Source organism: Carassius gibelio, chromosome A14 (assembly GCF_023724105.1).
Source record: "Carassius gibelio isolate Cgi1373 ecotype wild population from Czech Republic chromosome A14, carGib1.2-hapl.c, whole genome shotgun sequence".
Lineage (NCBI taxonomy): Eukaryota > Metazoa > Chordata > Actinopteri > Cypriniformes > Cyprinidae > Carassius > Carassius gibelio.
In genome coordinates, this window is record NC_068384.1 from 22,579,475 (window position 1) to 22,605,405 (window position 25,931).

General features: G+C 38.7%; 1 protein-coding gene across 4 annotated transcripts in view; it reads left to right on the plus strand.

Moving 5' to 3' along the window:
- LOC128026879 (uncharacterized) overlaps positions 1-24,994 on the plus strand; it is a 120,648-nt gene extending 95,654 nt beyond the window's left edge. Inside the window, exons 1-8 of one of the 4 annotated variants that reach the window (XM_052614136.1) lie at positions 18,631-19,194; positions 19,453-19,733; positions 20,078-20,855; positions 21,355-21,485; positions 21,638-21,789; positions 21,887-22,041; positions 24,472-24,554; positions 24,652-24,994. In XM_052614136.1, the coding sequence (XP_052470096.1) occupies positions 20,101-20,855; positions 21,355-21,485; positions 21,638-21,789; positions 21,887-22,041; positions 24,472-24,554; positions 24,652-24,734 (1,359 nt within the window). In that variant the 5' untranslated portion in view covers positions 18,631-19,194; positions 19,453-19,733; positions 20,078-20,100 and the 3' untranslated portion in view covers positions 24,735-24,994. Of the gene's footprint in view, positions 1-18,630; positions 19,195-19,452; positions 19,734-20,077; positions 20,856-21,354; positions 21,486-21,637; positions 21,790-21,886; positions 22,042-24,471; positions 24,555-24,651 lie in introns of those variants that run through there. The other 3 variants (XM_052614139.1, XM_052614137.1, XM_052614138.1) reach the window with 3 other exon arrangements.
- Positions 24,995-25,931: the final 937 nt, after the last annotated feature.

The window sequence follows — 25,931 nt, forward strand, 5'->3', positions numbered from 1 at the left end:
TAGGCCAAACATAGAGCAAAACTTAAGCTCTTGAACAATGGTCCTTGCTTTGAGTATGAAGGTATGAAGGGGGACTGCTTCTGGGTAATGAGTCACAGCACACATAATGGTAAAGATATACTGGTAACCTGACTTTGACCTAGGCAAGGGCCCCACGCAGTCAATAATTAGTCACTCGAATGGCCCACCAAGAACTGGGAGCTGGCTGTATGACTTGGTTTGGGTTACCTGCCAATTAACAAGTGGGACAAGAAAGCACAAATTTAGAGACCGATGACTTTAGACCTGGCCAAAAGAAATATTTGGAAAATCGATGAAAGGTTTTGGTCACAGTAGCCTGAGAATGACCCTAGTGAGTCACGGTGGTATTGCAGGCGGGCCGCCAATTATTTTCTGTTCATTTCCAGTCCATTCTAGGGCTGTGCGTTTAAAAGAAATCACCATAAAATCACTATTTGAGCGTGCACGATTTCTAAATTGCTTTATAGCACGATTTTCCGTGGCCCTGACCTCCCGTAGTATGCTGTCCGATCCAATCAGAATGCACTGCGGCTAGCACGAGAACAGAACAGACTGGGCATATGCCTAACTCCAGGTTCACACACTGTCTGGGATGCTCCTTTTTTCTGAGCCCATGTTAATGGATCAGAGCGTTCACACTGCACGCGGTAAAAGGCTAGAAATAAAAACGTGCAAAAATAATTAATATCTAACACATGAGCATAGAGAGAATTGTGAGTGCACAGGACGCAGTTTAAGTGAGAGGAGTCCACCGTTTTTTTTAAAAATATGAACATGTATTTAATGTGTCACTAAATGTGTCAATATGGGCGGCAGTGGCTCAGTGGTTCATGTAGGTTGTCTACAAACCGGAAGGTTGGTGGTTCAATCCCCGGCTCCACCTGACCAAGTGTCGAGGTGTTCTTGAGCAAGAGACCTAACCCCAGCTGCTCCCGACAAGCTGGATGGCGCCTTAAATGGCAGACACCGCAGTCGGTGTGTGAATGTGTGTGTGAATGGGTGAATGTGAGGCAAATTGTAAAGCGCTTTGGATGGCCATGTGGTCTTTTGAAACTTTAACTTCACAACCACATTTAGACGTAATTTGGACGTCTTTTATAGACGTATTTTCGACGACCTGAAAAAGACGTGTTTTCACCTTTCACTTTTCATCTAAATTTGAACGTTGTTTAGACGTCTGCCAATGACATCTTTTCAACAAGTTTTTGCTGGGTGGGTTAAAGACAGTGCATTGCCATTGCGACTTACCAATTGCTGTGGAAATTCTAATTCAATAACAATTTGTAGAGACTGAGAATGAAAAACCAAACAGAGTTTTGTCTTTGTATTGCTTTAATTCTCTGCAGAGAATGATCTGGTTTACACACAGCTTCTGAGTCTGTGTGCAAAGAGATAACACAGACTTACAGCCCACTTTTTATAGAATGTAAAAAGATACATTGAAGGACAGACTAGGACCTCTGAGCCAATCATGTTGCTTAGTGCACATCACATCATAACACATGCACATCTCATGCACATCTCATCGTAGATGCCTGGTAACTCTCAAAAACTGTCCGTCTCTGCTACACAGTTTCCCCTCAAATGTTGTTATTCAACCGAAAGCAGTTACGTGCACAAGTTACATAAAATAACTCAATGTCCCTATGGACTATATACTACCTTATTCATTGTATGTTAAAAAAAAAAAGATACTTGGATGAGATTAATGCATTTAATGCCAAATTAACAAAACTAAAAATTTCCATAACACTCCTCCCTTTTCATTATTGATCACTTATACTGATTAAATGTAGATCAATTTGTGAACACATTACCCTTATAGTTTACATCAATCATGTAAATTCAAGATTTAAAACACAATTACTCTCATAAGAGTAAAAAAAGCATTTGCATTGTTTTTTTTTATTGTTTTTTTTTACTTCATATATTTCCTGTGTTTCCACAATGCCCCAAAATAATGACAAACCCCAAAAGAGTAACAAGAATTTGTGTAAATGGTAACCGTTTTTCCATCAGCAATTTTGCAAGCCTCCGTCAATGCTACCAATTCAGTCGCTTGCGCAGAGCAACGCGCGTGGAGCACTCCAGATCTTATTGTTGCATATGCAGTGGTTACAGCTTAACTTGCTCTGTTTTTTGCCAATTATTTGGGTCTCTAGATGCTGAACCATCAATAATTAGAATTAAGTCAGCAATTTCTAAGGGGGTTTCTTTTAAATCTGGTCTTGGTGTACAGACCTGTTCAAATGTGGCAACACAATCGTGTTATTCCCCATCCTGCTTCGTAGGGAGCAGTGTAGCTGGATTTAACACTGTGCATCTTTTAATTGTGATGTTTCTAATAGAATTGCATTGTACCTGAGACACCTGGCCGTTGACAAATGGGATGTTTTCTGTTCCAACAGGATCACAGGGACAGTGCGTGGCACGAGCAAAGTCACACCAGAGTACCCCACAATTTCCCTTGAAGCTAAAATAGCTTTTTCTGCAGATGCATCAGCTCTCAGACATTTTTGGCATGCCTGCCGCTACCGGATCGAGCTTACTCAAAAAATAGGCCACAGGTCTCCCCCATGATCCTGTAACAGAAGAAAACCCATTCTCTCATCAACAGTTTGTACAAAATTTATCTCTGGGTCTGGAAGTCCCAGTGTTGGTGATGTTTGTAGCAATAATATATCCTTAAATGCTTTCTCTGCTTCTGGAATCCAGGTCAGTTTGTCATGAGGTTGCAAGCCCTTCCCATGAGCCAAAGCGCTCAGGAGCGATTCTTTGATAACATAATTTGGAATGAACGTTCGACAATACGAACACATGCCCAAAAATGACATTAGTTGCTTTTTCTTGATAACCTTTAGAATCTTTTTGTCACGGTTTGGCAAGGGAGGAACTCAAGTGCAGACAGGAATCAGGTTACACAGAGGGTTTATTTACACAAAAGGGAAAACAAAACCCACGAGGGGGAAAACAACAGCTAGGGCAGAAACTAAACAACTTAACAGGACGGGATCGACATGATAAACAAACTCTTAAACACTAACTACAAACAAACACTCATGGTTATACAAAGACTTCAAGGATTCAGGAACATATAGAGACACTCACGATCTGGTAAACAATCACATGTAGGAACAATCACAAATGTGGAACAATGAACCAACGAAAGACAGAGCACACTAGGAGATCTAAATAGGGGAACTAATTAAGACACAACAGGTGGCACAGATAGGACAATCACGACAAGACTAGGATAACAAGGGGGGCGGGGCAAGGGAACAAGACAACACAAGCACATGGCCCAAAGACAAGGCCATGTGCTTGTACACAAAACATGGGTCTGTCATGATCCTGCCTCAAGACTAGGGAAAAATCAAGGACACGAGGGCAGAATCATGACACTTTTGAATTGTCTCTTTTAGTTACTCAGATAAAGATTTGCCATTTTTAGTTGTGATGACCTAAGAATGTCACCTCCCTTTTTACAAACTGCAGTTTTGACAAACTGGCTTATGACCCTCAGCAGCTAAAAGTTTTAAAAGTTTGACAGTATCTTGTTGGCATATTTCTTTATCTTTTAAACAGGGAAAATAGGTGTAAGCACAGGAGAATTTTCACAGAGCACAATTACCCCAGCTGCTCTTAATGATTCAAAAACTGGTGTTCACAGAGTCTGTAATCAGACTTTGGAGTGACGAACTGGTTCGCAATTTTTAACCAGCCCCAAGTCAAATTTTGATAAAGCCCAAAGTGTTTTAGGGAATTCTTTGAGCACTGGGTAAGTCTCTACTTCCTTCTTCTAAGAGAAAGGTTTTTGTCATTGTCATCAATCACACAGACTGTAAGTACAGCTTTAACAGCAGTCCCGTGCAAACACATTCGGTATGCAGACAGTGTTGGATTGTATTCAACCTTTTCCTCTGCTGTCGCCACCCAATTCACATAAAAAATACAAATTTTTACAAATAAATCAATGTCTTCCCTATGGTCATTGTTCTTTTTGGACAATGAAACGTGGAAGAAAATCAAACAACATTTGTTGTTCATTTCTCAAATCAACAGAAACAGCGCATCTATTTTATGTCTCGATTAACCATTTCAGGTCTGTTGTTTCTATACATAAAACCATTTTTATTCAAAAATTTAATCTTTTCCCAATTATATATGTGCTGAGCAATGTAAATCAGACAATGGCATAATTCTGAATTAGGTGAAACTGTCTTTTGCAGCCTTGACAAGCTTTTCAAGCTGCCATTGTTGGATTGTGGCTAAAGTTTGAATTTGGCACTGGGTCACTTCCCAGTTTCACATTAAATCTCTTTCTTACAAATTGTGAAGGCAGTTTTCTGACAGTAGTAAACAATGCTTAAAGTTCATGCCATTCTAATCTTTACATCTCAATGGTACAGTGAAATTTTCTCTGACCGTATAACCAGATGCAGTAGTACACCAAACAAAATTTCCACTTAATTTTGGAATTGGATCTATTTCATCCATTCTAATTACTGAGTTGCCAGCCCTTTCAACTCCATTAACCTATAATCTTTGTGGCATTTGTTTACAAGCTAATTTTTGTGCCTATGTTCTTGTCGAGAGAAGACCTATCATTTTCTAATCTTTCAATATGATCATGTATTAAAGCAAGCATTTTTCTTCATTGCTAAGAGCAGAAATATGAGCAAGCATACTTTCTTCATTGCAGTGAGCTTCAGAGAAAATGTGTGTGTTTCAGACTTATCTGTCTTAGCTGCGTGGCCTTGGTGGACTTTGCCCCCGACTCCCTCCTTCTTCTCCAGCTTCTGCTGTGAAAGTCTCTGTTGTCAGTCTGCCTCAGCTTTCTCTGGTCCAGCCGCCGTTTGGTTGATCAAATGTGCATAGTGAAATTTTTCTACGTCAGCAACATCAGCAAACATCATTCTGAGACAGTCTTTGTCCTCTGCTCTTCTGTGTTATTTTGGTGGTGTTCACTCTGACTGGAAAGTGAGTCTTGATCCACTGACACAGTGTTTCCACTGCCTGATGATATGCTTTTTGCCTCTTTCAAGTCTTTCTCGTTCCATGGTTAAGAGACCATCACAGTTCTATTCAGCCCAGCCACTTTAATCATGGGGAAAGCTCTGACATGCTCTCCTTTTCCTCCAGTTTCTTCTCGTTCAGGCTGTCCAGCTGCAGTGTCACTCTCTCATGAGCTTTAGATCTGGTACTGACTCCGGCCATGGAGTATTTCATCATTCAGATGACGTTGCTGGTTGCAGAGCAGACGGTTTGGATGATGATGATGATGCCGTCAAAGTTGTGCTTGTCTTTCGTCGGGCAGTAAGGACTGATGCAGGTGCAGTTTCTCTGTAGGATGGAGGCAGCTGTGGTGGTTGAATCTGGTGCTTGGTATTTGGTGCTTGGTATTTGTCGATAGGGGTGAAGCCAGGAGTCTAGATCAAAGTCCACTTTGGCACACCGCAGTTCTCTAAAGGGATAAAGAGAAGAATTCCGAACAGTATGATCAGTTCTTTTGTTAGCATTTTCTACAGAACTGTAATTTCTCAGTTCTTTCCTAAAAAGCATTGATATTTATTTCTCAGTGTTCTGCTACTTAACGTCGCTTTTTATATTCTCTTAATTAGTTTTAACATTTTTCCAAGTTATCTTTTATATTATTAAGGGCTGTTATGCTAAAGGTACCTTTTCTTTTTTGGAAAACCATAATTCTCTACCCAGGGTATGACTTTCGTAATTATTTCCCATATTTATTTTTCATGTCTTTGTAAATTGGCCTGTCCAAATCATCAAGATCGATCTTAGATTTGACATTTCCAGACCCCACCCTGCAATCCTCGACTTTACCTGGAACGCGTCCTCTTTACCTCACACTTGGTCGTCACCACCGTGTGGCTTCGCACTTCATCGCACAAAGTCTTATCACCCCGTCCTGCTTACCTGCAGCAGGCCCGTTTACCGTACCCGCGAAAAATCAGTCTCGCGTACCTGCGAAACTATCCTGTTTCACGTACCTGCGACAGACTGTTTCACGTACAGGCAAACGTACGCATACCAGTGAAAACTCGTTGCAAGTGTATCTGTGAAACCATTCATTAGCTCCACGTACCTCTGAAAAAACCGTTCACGTACAGGCGACCTGTGGGGTGACTTGGACTTGCAACATAAGGTCTAGGAATATCAAACCGCAGTTTACCAAATTAGAAACCCAATTTTGTAATTTTTAAGGTTATAGGAATTTCAAAATCAGTCTCACCGTTTGTAGCACGCGTTTTCTAATTCGTTGAGAAACCAGCAGTGAAGGTCCACAAGCCCTCAGACGTCAGTCCCCCCTTCGCTGAAACCTTTTTGGGGTTTAGGGCTAAACCCTTTGTGGGTTTAGGGTGATCAGCCAACTAACGTCCTCAGGTCCCAGACAATCAGCTGTGGAGTCCCGTCACTCATCGCCAAGTTTGTTGTGGAAATTCTAATTCAATAACAATTTGTAGAAACTGAGAATGAAAAATCAAACAGAGTCTTTGTATTGCTTTCATTCTCTGCAGAGAATGATCTGGTTTACACACAGCTTCTGAGTCTGTGTGCAAAGAGATAACACACAGACTCACAGCCCACTTTTTATAGAATGTAAAAAGATACATTGAAGGACAGACTAGGACCTCTGAGCCAATCATGTTGCTCCGTGCACATCACATCATAACACATGCACATCTCATCGTAGATGCCTGGTAACTCTCAAAAACTGTCCGTCTCTGCTACACAGTTTCTCCTCAAATGTTGTTTTTCAACCTAAAGCAGTTACGTGCACAAGTTACATAAAATAACTCAATGTCCCTATGGACTATATACTACCTTATTCATTGTATGTTAAAAAAAGTTACTTGGATGAGATTAATGCAATCAATGCCAAATTAACAAAACTAAAAATTTCCGTAACACTATGATGAGTTTTTTTTTTTTTTTCACCTATGATGAGTTCACAGCTGAGCAGACATTTCGCTCGTTGGCTTCAGCCACACTGCTGGAATTCGTGATTGGTTGACTGCAAATTCCAATTATTAAATGTAACGATAAAATAACATTATTAACCGGTTAATGGCCATCTAAAATTTTAGATTCTGTTCAGAACTATAAAATTTGGTTTCGTTTCTGGTTCTGCCAAAGTTTCGTACGTTTCTGGTTTTCTTTTTCGTTCCTTGAACCAGTTCAGAGCCCTGATTATGTGATTTTATTTAAAGTCCATATGTGCATAAACCTGAGGTAAATGTACAGCTGCTGGACTTGTATAAATATGTTCTTATTTTTATGCTATTTCATTACTTTATTTTGTTCAGTAATGTTTCTGTCTCATTGTATCTACTGTATATTCATTATAGTTATTATTGTTCATTTATAGAACCACTCCCATGCTGAGGTATGAAGCAAAAGACAACAGAAAATAACTTTATTGTGTATATGTACCAAGTGATTAATTGTTCCGCCTGAACAATCTGTAGCGGTCACTTAGTTTAAGATCCGCACCTCAACTACAGAATTCTGCACTGATAATTTAAGCCTACCGTAGACACATACACCGATCAGGCATAACATTATGAGCACCTTCCTAATATTGTGTTGGTCCACGTTTTGTTGCCAAAACAGCCCTGACCTGTCGAGGCATGGGCTCCACTAGACCGCTTGAAGGTATGCTCTGACCCCGTTGTCTCACAATTTGGTCCTTGTCATCATTACTCCTGCGCATTATTCCTGCTATAATACATCTGTTTTGAGGACAAAATGTGCACTGGTTTCCTAGTATATCCCACCCACTAACAGGTGCCATGACCCATGATGAAGAAATCATCAGTGTTATTCCCTGCACCAGTGGTCATAATGCTGTACGTGATCGGTGTGAGTATGTGTGTATGTGTGCAATCTTCACATAAACCCATTATAATAAATGTCATATTCACCTGTGCCCTAAAGCAGATATAAACAGCAATTGAAATTAAAGTTATCAAACACTAAATTCTAAAATACATATATGCACCCGGTGCAGGTTTTACCAGTGGGCCCTGTTTGAAATTGTTTAATTTGTTTTGTTGTTCTATTTGTTTATTTGTGCTATTAACACAATGTTTACTTTTTTTTTTTTTTTTTTTTTGTTTTGTTGGTATCCAGGTACAGAAACCAAATAATTAAATGTAAAATAGCACAGCATAGTCTTCACTGTAAAAGTTAAATATACAATCAAACCAAAATTTATTCAGACACATTTAACATTTCTCACATTATCACAGTTTATTAGCTATAGTTTAGAAAAGGGTAATAAAATAAGTGAAGAAATCAGAGTTAAACTGTGTCAGAACAAATTCATCTTGATAATGTCAGATGACTTTGATAGAAATGTATGTAATGGATTACGACCATATTTACACAACTATCAATACTTTTGTTGACCAATTACCAAGCAGTGCTTAATTTTGTTCAGTCTGTGGTATGAAAAGGTTGCATTAGCAATTCAGGAAAGACATGTAAGCAAAACATGGTCAGGTCAAAGTGTCTGAAGAATTTTTGGGTTTAATAAGTCACAGTTCACTTTATTTAGCTTTACTCACTTTACTTAAATGATAGTGTACTGCACCTACTAGTAAAAAATATATATCAAAAACTATATCTGGTGTCTCAATTATTGTTGGTTTGACTGTGCATTAATTCTTGTTAAAACTACAAAGTAATTCAGTCAAGAGCAGTGAGTGATTTTCTTTATTTCATTTTCTTGGAATTACAGCAGCTAAGTTAGGTGCAGTCACTTTAAGAGACAATGAACGCATCCAATATAATACACATCCGATTTTTGTCTCAACTGTTTACTTTCACTTAAGACATAACCAACGTTTTTTTTTCGAATATACTTTCCAAGACGGGTATTTTGACATATTTTGTGAGACGCGGCTCTCTCTCTGCGTGCGCACCGAACACAACGCACATGTAACCAGCTATTCAGTTGAGCTTTTCCGTGTCTTGTGTTTGAATGACTTAAACTCTTTTGAATGCTTTAATTGGCAAGTGGCAAGTCTTAAAAACACATAAAAATAATAAGCTTTCGTGACAAAACGCAGCACTGGCCGGTCAACTGTCTTGGTCATCTTTTTCGTCTATCCTCAGCCAGAAGGTGGAGATCGCCGGGCCCCGTTGGCCCCTATAATCATCACCACGTTTCACCCCACTAGCGACGGCCCTGGTGATAAGACTGGGCATAGATAATGCAGAAAATAAAACTACAAAATAAATGATAATGGTTCTAAACACTTTTGACTTGACTCAGCATGTGCATGGACCCACACAAAAAAGGTGGACATACTGATCATTCAATTTCCTTTGATATATTGATCTCTGCTACCACTGAATCTAGATCTGTCTCTGTCAGAAGGAGATGCATAAACGAGAACACAAGTGGACTATTTATGGAGGCTATATCTTTAACACCAAGCATTTCTGCAGACTCTGTTGATATTCTCCTTGATTCCTTCAACTCAAAAGTTAAGAATGTTATTGATGATATTGCACAAATAATAGTCAGTAAGAAAACAAACAGACAGAAATCAGTTTGGAGAAGATCAACAGCAGTTCAGACTATGAAAAGACAATGCAGAAAAGTCGAGCGAATGTGGAGGAAGACGAAACTTGAAATTCACTATAGCATCTATAAAGACATCCTTCATGCTTTTAATGTGAAACTAGCCACAGCTAGACAGAACTTCTTCTCAAACCTTATAAACAGTAACTTAAATAACACTCGTACTCTTTTTGCCACTGTTGAGAGACTGACAAACACCCCAGGTCAGATCCCCAGTGATATGCTATCAGACAGCAAATGCAATGAGTTTGCTTCTTTCTTTTCTGAGAAGATCATAAATATCAGGAAGGCGATTAGCACATCCTCAAGTAATGCAGAGGTCAGACAGATTCGGCCAAAATATCAAAAAGATACTATGTCTATTTTTGAAAAAATTGATAGCAAAATTCTGGAAGACATAGTGCAGCACCTAAAATCGTCAACCTGTTGTCTTGACACACTTCCCACATCTTTTTTCAAAAGTGTGCTTGACTACATAGAAGCAGATCTTTTAGAAGTGGTGAATGCCTCACTTCTTTCTGGGACATTTCCAAACTCCTTAAAAACTGCAGTTGTTAAGGCTTCAGCCACACTGCTGGAATTCGTGATTGGTTGACTGCAAATTCCAATTATTAAATGTAATGATAAAATAACGTTATTAACCGGTTAATGGCCATCTAAAATGTTTGATTCTATTCAGAACTATAAAATTTGGTTTCGTTCTGACTAAACCAGATTCAACTTTATTGTCACTGCACATGTAAGGTACAAGGCAACGAAATGCAGTTAGCATCTAACCAGAAGTGCAATAAGCAGTAAGTACAGAATATACAAGGTCTACAATATTTAAAATAACTACACAGATTTTAAATATCATTAGCATGATATACACATAGGTGTACTATGAATTTACTATACAGATGGATTATGTAAAAGTGTATGTACACTTTAGGCAGAACTATGAACATATGAACATAATTTACAGTATTGCAATGGACAGTAAAGTGCATAGAAAATATTTCAGTGTGCAAATGGATTATACAGTGTTTCTGGATGAACAGACAGTAGTGCAAGTAATAACAAGTTACTGTTTTTAGCATGTTGTAAATAAATAAATAATTCGGATGTAGTGATGTGGAGGAGTGAGGAGTCTGTGTGTCTGGTGTTGAGGGGTGTCAGAGGGCAGAGTTCAGCAAGGAGAAAGCTGTAGGGAAAAAGCTGTTCCTGGATCTGCTGGTCCTTGTTCGGAGGCTCCTGAAGCACCTCCCGGAGGGCAAGAGATTAAACAGGCTGTGGTCAGGGTGAGAGGAGTCCTTGAGAATGCTGCGAGCTCGAAGTAGACAGCGTTTTCTCTGGATTTCCTCAATAGCAGGAAGTTACTACATAGTTACTATGCTGCCCGCATTAGGAATCAGCTTCCAGAAGAGATCAGATGTGCTAAAACACTAGTCACATTTGTTTAGCTGTGCATTTATTGAATGAGCACTGTGCAATGTCTGAACCGATTGCACTGTATTTGACGCAGGGCGATTCTAGGGTCAGAGCTTTAGGGGTGCTGAGCACCCAATGATCCCCACTGCCACCACCCACCCTCTTTCACACAAAAACAAAAAATATGTCTATTGAAAAATAACTTTATCATTTTAACATTGATTCAACTAACTCCAAAATCCAGATTTTTTTTTCTCTTTTTTTTGAGACATTTTCAGAACACCAGCTTAATTGTGAGAGTTCACACAGACAGCCCCCTGTAACAAACACAAAACCTTCTTCACTCAGCTGGTTTTCCTGACCATTCATTTTGTACCAACAGTCATCAGATTGGTTATATTAGATTCAACTTTATTGTCATTGAACAAACTAACAGGTCCTTGGACAACAAAATGTAATTCATCTTCTGTTAATTATTTACAAATGGCCATCTCTAACATATCTGGATGCATGCCTTTCTGAACTTTCATAAACCAATATGTCATCAATAAATAATAATAAAACAAGCTTCATATCAAGAGCAAAAAAAAAAAAAAAAGAAAAAGAAAAAAAAAGAAGGTAAAAATAAAAAGTCCTAAATATCCAGAGTATTTACAGATGTCTTGAAAATACTTAAAGTAAAGATATAAAAAAAGAAAGAGGGAAATCTTTGAAGTACTTCCCCTGAATCCCCATTTGGCTCTACTTTGGGAGAGTTAATCTATGTCGCCACACTCTGAGGGTGGCAAACCTGTCAATGACCCTTTGGTGTTCCATTTTTTCAAGCAACTCCTTCTCAGTAGACATCACAGCTAGGTGCTGGAGTCTGCTTTGGCCTGAGGTCCTCCTGAGCCATGTATGGAGCCGACGCAAGGCACTAGAAGACCGCTCACATGTACAGCTGCTAACTGGTATTGTCAAGGCAAACTGCATAACAGTTTTCAGTGAAGAGAACATTTTCGAATCTATCAGTTTGTACACTGCTAGCATGTCCTGAACTGTACCAGCCTCACACTTGCGCTTCAGAAAGTTTTTTGCGACTATCTCTTCCTCTGACTTAAGTTCAATATGGTGATTCAGAGCCAGTGCTGTCAGATGAGGCTCAGACAAGAAATGGCCTGAGGTTGGACTGCATGCCTGAATTCCATTGAGCACATCCTCATTCACACCAGAAAAACGCCTCTCAAGTTCACAGATCATTCGGTCCAGACAAGGAAACAAAAGTTTCCTCTTGAGATCTTCAGATTCTGAAGAGCCACAGGTTTCACTGCCTGCCCCACAAGCTGACTCAACAACATATTCATCCATTCTCTTTGTCTTACGCCTCTGTCCTGAGGATGAGTCTACTGCTATCTGGTTTGCCTCACACATAGCTGTTGTTCTGGAGTACAGATCTGCAGCAGTGGTATCACTCATGTTTGTATGTCACTGCTTGGGCAATGTCAATGGTCTCCTTCTGTAGGTATCTGTGTAAACCTGCTGTTACAGACAGGAGAGTGTGGAAAACCATCAGCAAATACACTGAGGAGAATTTACTGAGTTTTGCCCTCAATCCAACTGCTGTAGGTGTCTTGATTGTGGAGAGGCACTCAATGATAGCAGGGAAATGATCAATCACTGCAGTCACTGAATGAAGCTGGCATGCCCAGCGTGTAGTTGACTACTGCACAAGTTCTCTTGGCTGCAACCCTAACTTCTTTTGAGTGTCCACAAACTTATGGTGGTTTACAAGGGAGGCACTAAAGAAAGAATGGAGACTTTCCAGCATGTTGAAGAACTCTGTGGCTTCAGAGACAGCTTTGCATGTGTGACATAAAACAAGATTTAACTCATGTGCATAGCAATGCACATAAATTGCCTCAGGGTGCTTTTTTTAAAAAATGGGCTTGTACACCCCCAACATCCCCACTCATGACAGCTGCCCCATCGTAGGTCTGTGCCACACATTTCAATTGATCAATTCCCTTCTTTACCAACTGATTTTCAATTGCAGCTGTTATCGAAGTAGCATCAAACTGTGACCCCTCTGTAAGGTCAAGGAACCTTTCTTTGACGGCATCCTCAACAGACACGTATCTAACACAGAGTGCCAACTCTTCTGTCTTTCCATCCCTGGCCTCATCAGCCTCATAGCCATCTATCATCTCATGTTGGCTATCAGATGAGAGGTACGTGCTGTTTGAAGGGGCTGTGTATCTTTGCAAGAAGGGGTCAAATTTGGTCAAAAGTGACATGCACTCTAGGAAATTGCCTTTGTTGTGACTCTCATCCGTTTCATCATGACCTCTGAATGCTATAATACGCTCTAGGTACTGCCTTCTTTCACTAATTTCAGTGGTACTTGCTGCCTCTATCTGCTCTAACCTTCCCTTTTGACAGACTTGCTCTGTAGCTGTTCCAACAAACCACACTGTCCTTATGTGACAGTGTTGTTTCATGTTTTTGAAACTTGCTAAGTGCCTTTAGCCAGTTATTAACTCCATCATTAACAAGTGCATCCTTTCTGACTTTTTTGCCAAATACCCTACAAGGAAAGCAGAAAGCAGCATTTTGTGTAGCTGAGTATTCCAGCCATCTGAAACTTTTGAGCACTGTTCTTGAAAGGCTCTTTTTTGTGTGCCAAACTGAGTATGAGGGTATTGAGACAGCTTTAACTGTTTAGGAGCAGTGTCTGAACAGCTCTCTTCTGTCTCTGCTGCTTTGGCTTGGTGCTCTCTGTGTTGCACTCCCTCTGTCTCTTCATTTCTTTCACTAGTCAATTCCCTCTCATCCCTTATGGACTCTCCCTGTTGTTTTCCTCCTCCTTTATTATAAAAAAAATGTGGTGTAAAATAATGTTACAAAAAAAATGTAATATAGGCTACTTAATGCCAATAAGTTTGTATAGGAGTACACACACATAAACAGGAGTGGTTACTGTTTTGCTTGCCACTATTCACTATATGTCAATTTATTAGTGTTGTTTCCTCACATGGTTCTTCCTGCATGCTCCCCTTTCCCTTTCCCTTTCTCCTTCACCATCTCCCTCTCTTTCCCTTGGCACTGACAATCATACACAAATATATTGTAGGCAGGAGAGTTGAGGTCAGTTTGTCATGTCACAAAAATGAGACCATGAGACCATTTACAGATTCTAAGGATATGATCAAAAGGCACACAGAGGCGTGTCATTTTAAATGTCTTTATTATTATTATTATTGGGCTTAGAAACTTTTTAAATGACAAATTCATTTCACAAGAGAAGCTTGTGAGTTTGAAATAAATATAAATAAAATAAAAGCAGGGGACCATTGCCTAGATAAGTAATTTGATACAACTACAGCTGGTTTGCATTACCTGTTACTCTAGCTTAACACTTTTCAGAAGGAAAAAAAAAAACAAAAACAGGACAGAGGTCATTATGGACCTAGTCCATAGTCTCTCACCTGAATCTGTCTTTTTTCTTTTAAATAATTGTCGTATGTCCATTGCTCACTGCCAGGCCACAGACACACACACACACACACACACACACACAGAGAGAGAGAGAGAGAGTAATGCTAGGAGTTCAGGAGTTAAGCCTGGTTCAGGTTAAATCTTGTGTGTGATGAATGAATTAATACAGCAAAAGAAAAACATGAAACTTTCTTTTATTGTCTAGTTTGATAGTCAGCCACAACTGAAAAATAACAGATATAAATCTAGGAATTAATAACAATTCATAAAAAAAAGCCACAGTGAGTGTTTTGAGTGATACGTCGTTTGTTTTCACTCCAAACGCCAGGGCTTAATGTTTCCATGACGACTGACCAGAAAAGATGCACGTGACGTCATGTTTACATGACTCCCGGGGCCTGTACCATGAAGCTGGATTAGCTGGCTAGCCAGGTAAGTTTCAGGTTAGTTTGCACCAACCCTGGGTTTTAGGTACCATGTAAGTGGCTTGGCTTTTAGCAGCATTCATTGCCATAGTAACTTACACTCCACGGCTAACCTGCTCCTGGGGCGGGTTATGTTCTGGGTTAGAGATCTCAAACTGAAGCTGGACCAATCAGATGTGAGAGAAGTGACACATGTCTGACACAAAGTCACTCCCCCAGTTTATCTTGCTCCAAATTAATCGTCACTAATGCAAAAATAACAAAAATGTCTTTAATGATAATTACTGAGTCATTTTATGATTTCTATAATTATAGTGATTCATATTATCATTATTATTATTATCTTTTACACACAAGCAATTTTAGTTGAACAGTTATTTTAAATCATTTATTTTAAATAAATAATGTATACAGATCATATAATATAAATAAATTATAGTATCAAAAGATTGCACTATTTAAAAAATTAAAAAATCTGACCTTACATGTTCGAGTCTCTATATATTTTTAAATGTATAAACTAACTTAACATGTTTTACTTGTCATTGCACTGAGAGAGCAAGATTATTTATTTTATTTGTCCTCCTTTATTTTTTATATGACTTTTGAATTTGTCATATTCTTCAATCTCTTAAAGCTGCAGTAGGTAACTTTTGTAAATATATATTTTTTACATATTTGTTAAACCTGTCATTATGTCCTGACAGTAGAATATGAGACAGATAATCAGTGAAAAAATCAAGCTCCTCTGGCTCCTCCCAGTGTCCTATTGCCATTTGCAGAAACTCCATCGCTCCCGGTAAGAAACAACCAATCAGAGCTGCGGTCCGTAACTTGTTTGTGTTCAAAATGTAGAAAAATGTATATAACAAGCGAGTACACCATGAATCCATTTTCCAAACCGTGTTTTTAGCTTGTCCTGAATCACTAGTGTGCACCTATAATAAGTGTTTATATTCGGACTATTTTAGATCGCTTCGGGAGTAACGCGGCGGAGTAACCCAGTACCTTTGTGATTCTTCATAGACATAAACAGAGAGAAGTAGCTCCGGCTACAATGTTCTTCCGCAAGACGCAAGCAGTTCTCTTTATTAACCGCTAGAGCGTCAAAAGTTACCTACCGCAGCTTTAACCTTAGGCAAAACATTTAACCTTTATATTTGAATCTCGCTGGGTCTCTCGTGAGAAGTAAATCAAACTTGCTTTGTGTTGCAAGGCTCGTGATTGGCTGTTCACCAGTGATGTCACACATTCATGTGCACGCGCTCCACAAACTCAGGATCAAAGCCTGAGTTGACAAAGAAAGTTGATGATCAGCATCATGGTACTAACAGAGCCGGATTGGAGAGGTTTGGATTTGTCAACTCAAAACTAATCCTGTAACTCCATCATGGTACAGGCCCCTGATCGTTAAAATGAGTAACAAATTAAAGATAAACTTTAACTACAGAGACACACGTACGCACTACACAGGTACGCAGTTTATTTGTTGCGCTTCTGTTTTTTTTTTTGGTTTTTTTCACGCTCTAGCAGTTAATAAACAGAACTGCATGCGTCTTGACTATGGACGAGTCACCCAGGTCCTGTGCTCCTCCACAGCGGCGGCGACACGCTGGACTAAAATAGTCCGAAAATAAACACTTATTATAGGTGTACCACCATGGAGATTCAGGATACTGACTCCAGTACTCACCGATATGGTTTCGGAATCGGAACAACTTTTTAGGGGCTAGCCTCACCCATTTTGATGTATTTTATGTCAAATCATTTTACTTTTTTTTTATCATTCTCAAAGTTTTTAAATTGCTTGTTTTATTTTTGTAATTATTTTACTTCATGATTATTTAGGTAAAGCACTTTGAATTACCATTATGTACGAAATGTCCCTTGTGGGGAGCCCGTAAAGGAACAAACTTGGTCAGACAGGTTCCATTTACCCTTACTCTCTGTGTCCTATTAGTTAAGAAATCAAGAATCCTGCCCACAATATTGTTACTCAATGTAAACTGTTCTAAAAGCCTATTAATTATAACATGGGGTTGGATAGTGTTTACCCTTGTGCTGTGTTGGGGACGTTTTCGTCCACTAGGGGGTAAAGTTGAGTCTTGTTTTTGCCACAGCTTTCAAACGGAATAAGTTTTGGTGACAAATCTTGTTCTGATTTTGGGAAAATGCTTAGAAAATTTTCAAAAACTAAACAATACACATCACCTTTTAGTTATGTTTGTGAATGAAAACATCCACTAAATTAAACTGCTGTAAAGATTTATCAGATAAATATATTTCTTACTTTTCTTATTTTTTACTTTTTTTGCATAAATATATTAATCAACCTCAATGCTGATCAAAACGAGTATATCTTTAATTACCAAGTTCATAAATGATGTCACTGATGTGGGGGGAAAAATTAACAAAATTACTTTTTTGTTGTTTGTTTGTCTGTTTTTTTTTTGTGTTTGTCTTGGGCATGTCAAAGATTAGTTAGATTTAAATTTTTAAAAACAAGTCAAAACCAAACAAAAACAAGTGGATTTTTTTAGATTTTCTCAAATACATCAAGATAAGTGCGTAACTCTCACTCTCTCTCTCTCTCTCTCTCTCTCTCTCACTCTCTCTCACTCTCTCTTTCTCTCTCTCTCTCTCTCACACACACACACACACACACTATAATTTGCTGTTATGCTCCATATACAAGCCAGAAACTACGCTTTTTTTATGCACAGGCCTATCTAAATGGTAAACGGTGCCACCTAGTGATCAACTCTTCCCAAAAGGGAAAACCACAAACAATCAAGAATGCATGATTATATGGTGTCATGGCTTTGCAATCAAAAAATGTAGTTATAATGGAAGTCAATGGGGCAAAAACAAACAATGCATCGAAGCCAATGTTGTTACTAATCTTTGACATGCCCAAGACCGTGATAAAAGTTTACAAAAAAATATCCAGCCACAATCAATTTTTATATTGACAATAAGTCATTTTGTGTGCTTTTCCCCCAAATCAGTGACATCATTTATGAACTTGGTAGTTTTGATCAGGGCTTTAATTAAAATTGATATAAGCGCAACTGATCTTAAATCAGTTTTTATAATAACTTTAATAATAACCAGCATTTCAGACCCACGTGTAGTGCAGCTCAGTCACTCAACGTGTAAGGCTTGATCATAAATAAAATTTCTAAATTTAAATCTAGGATTTATGTCCATCATGTTTGTTGTCTCTCACATTTTGAAAATCTTATAAAAATTTTACAATCTTTTAGTGTGTACCCAGCATTACACTGAACTCCTTGATTAGCTTTGATTGGGGCTGGAACTCTGCAGGATGGATGTTAGCGGAAGTTAGTTTTTCATAGTTGCATAATCTTCTATAATGCTTCTAGCTGACGAGGATGCGATTAGAAATCATGATATTTTTTAATAATACTGCAAACATTTAGTAATTAATTATTTCGCAAATGCCATCATTCTTTATTAAAAATATTATTTAATTTTACATGTTTCTGAAAATGTCAAAATTCTCGCCTGCCTTTCTTGTGCAGATATTTAGCTGTAACTGTTGCATGTCTGCTCCAGCGGGTGGCGCGAGCGAGCGAGCTTCGACTTTGGCTAAACTGTAGTGAGGGGAAGTCCGACTCTCTCAAAGATTCGGCTCTTTTGGCTCGGCTCCCAAACGAATCTTCATAGAATCATTCGGAGTCTTCTATATTTGAGCCCAATTTAGTTATTGTGAATGTTTTTTGTGTTGGTAAGCATTTTTTTTATTCAGTGTTTTCATAATAGCAGCAATCATATCAAACAAATTAAATAAATAAAGGCAAAAGACATAGTCTTTAGTGCAGGTTGGCATTCAGAAACATCAGGCTTTTATGTTTCTGAAACAAAACAAAAAACGTCCTTGCAAACAAACACAAACCATTCACAATTGCTAAGTTGAGCTAAAATCACAGGTTAAAATCGAAGGCTCCGGTTAAAGACTCGGTTCACGGCACGAACGACACATCACTACTAAACTGCGCTGCTTAAGACCAACAGCAGAGATTCATCAGATCTTTCTGGATTTAATGAACTGCTTCGTGCACACGAGGTAGCTCTAATCATCTCAACATTAGCGAGTTTCGTCAAATACATCGACTAATCCAAAAAGATGAACATCCTCCCGAGAAAACGCGTTTCTTATTCACAGCAACTCTAAACAGTGAAGATCCACAAAACTAATTCAGCCAGAGAAACAAGACACTCACCGAGAAGGTAAAGCACTGAGCATTTTAACATTTTAATATGTACAAGAAGCATTTGCCAGTTAAAATAACTCGTATAAATATAGGACGATGCCGTTTTCAATGAACATACGCTAATTGTGGATATTTTATTGATTTAATAAATGCAATCTATTTAATGTGTTTGTTGTGTATATATATATATATATATGCTTTTATGTAATGGTTTATGGCAGCGTCAGAAATGCACTTTTTTTTTCTTTCTTCTTTATTTTTTATGCATGAAAAGGCTTTTTCTGAACTTCGTCTGTCCAGCACAGATTCTACAGCTGTCATTTTACCAAAGCAAAGGTAACTGTAATCGACTGCTTCACATCATCTTCCTGTGAGACATTGAGAGCTTCGAAGACATTCTCTTCCCAGATAGCACATGTACATCTGCAGGAGCTCTGTTAAAGATCACTTCATCTGGAAAGCTTTTGCTGAGTATAAACCTCTGACAGACATCTTTAAGATCTCTAAAGCATAACCGTCTATTTGACATCTGAAAGGAAACGTCCTATATTGCAGGTGAGCAAACACACTAAAATATAGGGTTGTTTCTAACTTGCACAACACACAAAGATTAATCAGATGATTTAATGAATCAGCTGCATTTGTCTTTTAGAGTGAATTCTGCTGCCTTTTTTTGTTATAACATTCAATTATCTGGAGCATTTAATTAATTCATATCCTTGGTAAATTTCTTGTCCTCGTCTGTGGTTTACAGTGTTTTTAATTAATGTTTAAATAATTGTTCAAATGGTAAAACAAGCATTAAACCTCCATCAAATAAAGTACTTTTATCTGAAATGAGCGTAAAAATACCTGCAACAGCACTTTTATGACACACGTTGAATGTTTTTGATCTGAAGTGTTTGGAGACCAGAGGATCAACATGAATCAGAGATCACCCGCGAGAGGCCGTCAAAATCAGCTCTTCGACCCAAACGAGATCCATCCTAATCCAGAACACCTAATTCAGCAAAGTGTGGGAAGTGACGAAATCCCCCGTCAGAAGTTGTCATGCTCTCAGCTCATTGACTTTCTGAAATCAAGCAGCAAATCAAATCTAGCGTCTGAACTACTGTTATCAGCTGCTGAAGTCAAATACAGGCCACACGTGACGGAGGCTTCATTTAGACTGATGCAGCAGACAACAGCGTGTGTGGATCAGAGGGTCATCGCTTTGACCGTCGCCAAGAAGGATGTGGAGAATCAGATCTTCTCTAAGAGGAAAGTTTCTGAACACGTGTTTGCAGTGAAAGAAAGCAGCGCTGAGGTTTCCTACCACTGGATGATCGCCACAAGCGGTGAACTGTGGGACATTGGGGATTTCTGTGGGTCCTTGCCAGAGCCGTTCCCAAATAAAATGACAGATTTTAATCTCCAAGCTGACTGTAAAGCTCCTGATCTGTCCAGGCGAAGCGTGTGTCCCTCAGCAGAAGAATCGTGGCGTCTGAAGGACGGTCAAAGCCCGGACACACTGACTGACCACGCTGAAGATGACCACGCTGAACATGTCAGAATCCCAGAGTTTCAGAGTCGCAGGTTTGAGGAGATGCCAGTTGTTATCAGCCATGTTGTTCATCCAAACAAGTTCTTCATTCAACACGAGGACACCAATCTCCGTGAACTGTCTGAAATCATGCCGTAAGTAGTGAAAGGAATAATTCCCTCGAAAATTAAACTTTGCTGAAAAAGTCCTCACTCTTCAGTCCATCCAAGATTAAAATGTATTTGTTTCTTCATCAGATTTGTAGAAATGTAGCATTGCATCAGTATCTCGTGAATGGGTGCCGTCAGAATGAGAGTCTAAACAGCTGATAAAACACCACAATAATCCACAGCACCCCAGTCCATCAGTGAACATCTGGAGAAGACAAAAGATGAAACACATCCAGCATTAAGACGTTTTTTAGCTTCAAAGTGTCACTTTTGGCCAAAATATTTCTCTCATGGCGAGCAAGTGACTTTATACTAAAAAAAAAGAAACTAATCTGCATCTTTGATGGCTTGAGAATGAGTTACTTTTCCAGCAAATACTCATTTTCTTAGGTGAAGTAGTATGGCATGTCTTTATTGTTTGTTGCTGTGTCTGTACAGTTCTAGTGCGGATGTATGTCTTTCTGTTTTCATTATGATTACGCAGGAGGAACAGCAGTAGATCTTTTGCAGAGATGAACCGCATCCCAGACATTGGAGTTTATGTCATGGTTTGGTTTCTCAAGCAAGAGATGTGGTGTCGTGGCCAGATCATCAGAGTCCGTCAGATGAGTCGAGGTGAGAGAGAGCCATTTTAAATCAGCAGTTCACCTAGAAATCAGTGTCATTATCATCACCCTCATGGCATTTCAAACTGTTAAGATTCAAGGATTTTATTCTATGTAACACTTTTCATGTCAGTGATGAAATATTGATAATGATTATTTTAGGGCCCAGCAGCAGAGACTGCAGAGACGTTAAGGTGGAGGTCAGGAGGATTGATTATGGAGATGTTGGTTGGGTCTCTCTTTGGGAGGTTAAGGAATTGTCTGGAGAAACCACATCCATACCTGTGCAAGCGCTGCAGGTCTCACTGGCGAATGTGGGTGACTGTATTAATATTACTGTAGGGTTCATCTATTTATTTTTAATTGATTAATTAAATTGAATTAAGTTGTATTTTAACTTGTGTGTTATAGGTGAGGCCAGTGAATGGAGAAACATGGTCTTTTGAAGCAATCAGCTGGTTCAAGAGTAAAGTGCAGAACAAGACTCTTTATGCCAGACTCTACCCAGAAGAAGGAGAAGTTTTGGTGGAGCTCTTCATGGAGAAGGGAAAGATTGGTGCTATGAGGTATTTCACTTAATATATTTATTTATTTATTTATTTATTTTTGTTAAATTGGTAGCTGACACTTCCTTACAGACTGGGGTTTTTCCAACAGCATTAAAGACTTCTGCTGTTCCCCTTGTACCTAAAAAAAGAAATGCTGCACCAGGCCACTTCAAATAACTTTCATCCTATCTCAAATTTTCAGTTTTTGGCAAAATTACATAAGCGCATTTTAGCAGAGGTGTTTGTGTTGCACATCATAGACAATGTTAGCATCCAATAATTTAAACTATTAGAGAAAACTTGATAATTTTAAAGGGGGTGGTGGGGTAGAACGCGTCTCATGCATTCAGAGTTGTTTACACTAATAAAGAATTGGATTCTCATGCGAAGCATGGACAAAGTTTTTGAATGTATGACAGTATTTCTGTGGCAAAAATCTTACTTCCGGATTCGTACAAGTTTCGGAGAGTTTTTTTTAGATTGTGGGTAGAGCCCTGCACGGGCCTCAAATCTGGGCCCCGGCCCTGGCCCGAGACACTCAGGAACCTGGCCTGACCCGTGTCCGTCAGCTCATCAGAATTATCAGCCTGAGTCCGACACGAGCCCGTGTTTTTATTTATTTATTTATTTTATTACACAGCGGAAGCCTGCCCTATTTGCAACAATTAAAAAATTGGTCAGTTTTGTGTTATGTTTCATTTCATTTCTTTATCAAATTAATTTAATTTTTTTTTTAATGACGATTAACGTTAATCAGCGGAGCCGACAGCGAGTAGCCTAAAACATATTTAATCAATTAAGCATCTCAAATTAATGCTAATACTTTACTTGACTACAATAATATCCATATATAAAACACTTCAAGCATATCACACAGACAGCTAGTTTAATAAATGTTTATTTATTAAACCACAGTGAGTAAAATAAAATAAAAAATTGAAATATGAGGCAGGCTCGCAATAGCGCTCGCAAACTAAATGAGATATGATAAATGAATCTAAACAAATTAAATTAATTAAAAACAAACTTGCAGGTTATATTACCTCAAAAATGCACCACAGAGCATGTCCATTCTTTTTTCCATTAGTTTCCAACAGTTAAACGAAAATAAAGTCCAGTCAAATGAAACGTTAGAAAAGTCTCTTACAGAGCATCGTGGAGAAAAAGAATAGGCTCCAGAGTGGAAGGTTTTAACCCCGTCCTCCTCTCTTCTATCACTCTTCCCGCTGCGCTGCTGCTGCTGGCGGGACACTAAACACAGAGCGAGGTTTCATGACAATTTAATAACCTTTTTGAACCTCTTCAGCTGCGTTTTCATCAAATTCACAGTATTGTGTACAAATGATTTGTTGATGGCTTCTGACACTGTTGCAACATCTATTCTTCTTCATCCAAGAGCCTCTTTTGATACTGTTGATCACAGTTTTGTTTCTGTGGGTGGTTATATGTCAGAGATTAGCTCCGATTCCACTGGTGTTCCTCAGGGGTCAGTTTTAGGCCCTTTACTTTTTAACATTTATGTGTCACTTTTAGGCCATCTTTTGAGATCCCTGAGCCTTCATTATCATTTTTATGTCGATGATACGCAGATTTATATACATTCAAAACCTCATGAGCACCTTGACGTTGCTTATTTTTCTGACTGTATTACTGTAATTAAACCATGGATGCATGGAGTACTCCACCTCAAAAATTTAGCAAGATTGTCCTATTGCTAAATGCTAAATTTTACTGTCACAGAAATGCTGATTATTTATTTTGTCGTCTCAGGGTAAGACTACTATAATGCCCTTTTAGCCAGAGTTTCAAAATCTACACTTAAATTATGCACAATATGTGCAAACTCAGCCACCAGGATTTTTAACGGGACCAGGATTGTCACATCACTCCAGTGTTAGAATCCTTGCATTGACTCCCAATCCCGTTTAGAGTTGATTTTAAAAATTATGATGCTTACTTTTGAAGCATTGTTTGGCCAGGCACCACATCAACTTACAGAATCGTAGATTGTGCTCCTCTCAGTCAAACTTGCTAGTTGTTCCTCAAACAGGTCTGAGATCTATGGTGTGTTAGGGCTTTCTCTTCTTATGCTCCTGTCCTTTGGAATTCTCTTTCTCTCGAACTAAGGGAGGTTCAGACTTTTGCAGATATTTGCTTTTTGATTTTTCTTTCTTTCTTTTTATTGTATATAGCTTTTAAAGGCACTTTATAAAACAGTTTATTATTATTAATCCAGACAACTGTTACTGACATTCAAGACAGTTTTGTCTGTATAATATAACTTTAAAGCATTGTTATGATGATTTTGACTCTTACAAGTCATGGTCAAATTCGGTTTTTCTCTTTAGACTTGACTCTGATGTGCATTTACCTAGATTCAAACTCCTCTCAGTAGTTTATAATCAATAGTAATTTCTAATATCTGTGCTTTGTGTTTGATTCTCTCAGGAGAGGAGACTCTCTGTCTGTCAGACTTGCTCATAATAGATTTGCCATTCATGAATGTAACAAACCCAGGGGCCTGAAGAGAAGTGAGTGTCTCCTTTTTAAGTGTTATATGACATGTACTGTGGATAATAACACGATGGACAGTAATTCTTCATAGTAATGTATGATGTGACTTCTCAGGTGGCATCCCAGAACAAAGAAGACAGCAGTCCTTACAGTGGGAGAAATATCTGATCTCCTGTTACAGTCACAACAGGAAATAATGTTCACAGTAATCATTACTGTACAACCTTATGAATACTTCACAATATCTACTACGTGCATTTCATAGTCTCTGTTTGGTTTTTATTTTATTTGTATTGTAGTGTTGTTACTGTTAGTTTGTGAACAGTGTACATTCTTACCAGATACAGAGATATTTTCTACTGGTCCAGTCGTGCCAGTTGTTAAAATTTTTACTTGCGTTGCCGATATTTTCACTGGCACTTACACAAAAAAAATAAACTAGTTGCTGTTATCACTATTTTTGACCCATGTTATCTTTTTATTCTAATAAATAGTTTATATAACACCAAAATCTTATTCTCTATTCCAATTTTGATACCACAGGAAAAACTATAAGCCTAACAAATATAAAGTTCAAACATTATTAAAGACACGTTAACAGTCTGCAAATAAGAACAAATAAACAAATTACAAGCAACAGTGGAAATGAATATATAGAACAAAGACACAAATGAAATGATTTTTTAGGAAAAACGTTCCCAGTTACTTAGCTGTAACCTTGTTCCCTGAGAAAGCGGAACGAGATGCTGCGCTGCTCAGCGCATTTTGGAAACGTCTTATTCGTGACCAGCTGTGAATAATGTGTGAAACACGTCGATAGAATTGACCCGCTGGTGATTATAGCCTCGGTTGATGACGTCATCGGAGTGCGCGCCCGCAACATGGGGCTATAAATGGATACGCCACAGGTGCATCAACAGGATATTTTGTCTGAAGAGCAGTCCTTTGACATAATCGAGCATGGCAATGCAGCGCAGCATCTCGTTCCGCTTTTCTCAGGGAACAAGGTTACAGCTAAGTAACCGGGAACGTTCCCTTTCGAAAACTTCAGTCGATGCTGCGCTGCTTAGCGCATTGGGAACGGGAATACCCACGCTGCCGTGCTTAAAAAATGTCTGGACCTCTAAGGTTGTGCAGGTGTGCTATAAAAACCACAAGAAGGCCTCAGACATTAGCTTGTGAAGTTGACTCAAGGACACGAGAGGCCTGAGTAGCATGGACATCCAAACTATAAAATCTTATGAATGTGTGCGGAGAGGACCAACCTGCCACATCACAAACCTGTTGTAAGGGGCAACCCTTATTGCCAAGAGAAAAAACATTTTAGAGTCAGAAGTCTTTTCAGACGCTGATTCTAACGTTTCAAAGGGGGTTTCAACCAGACCCTCGAGAAC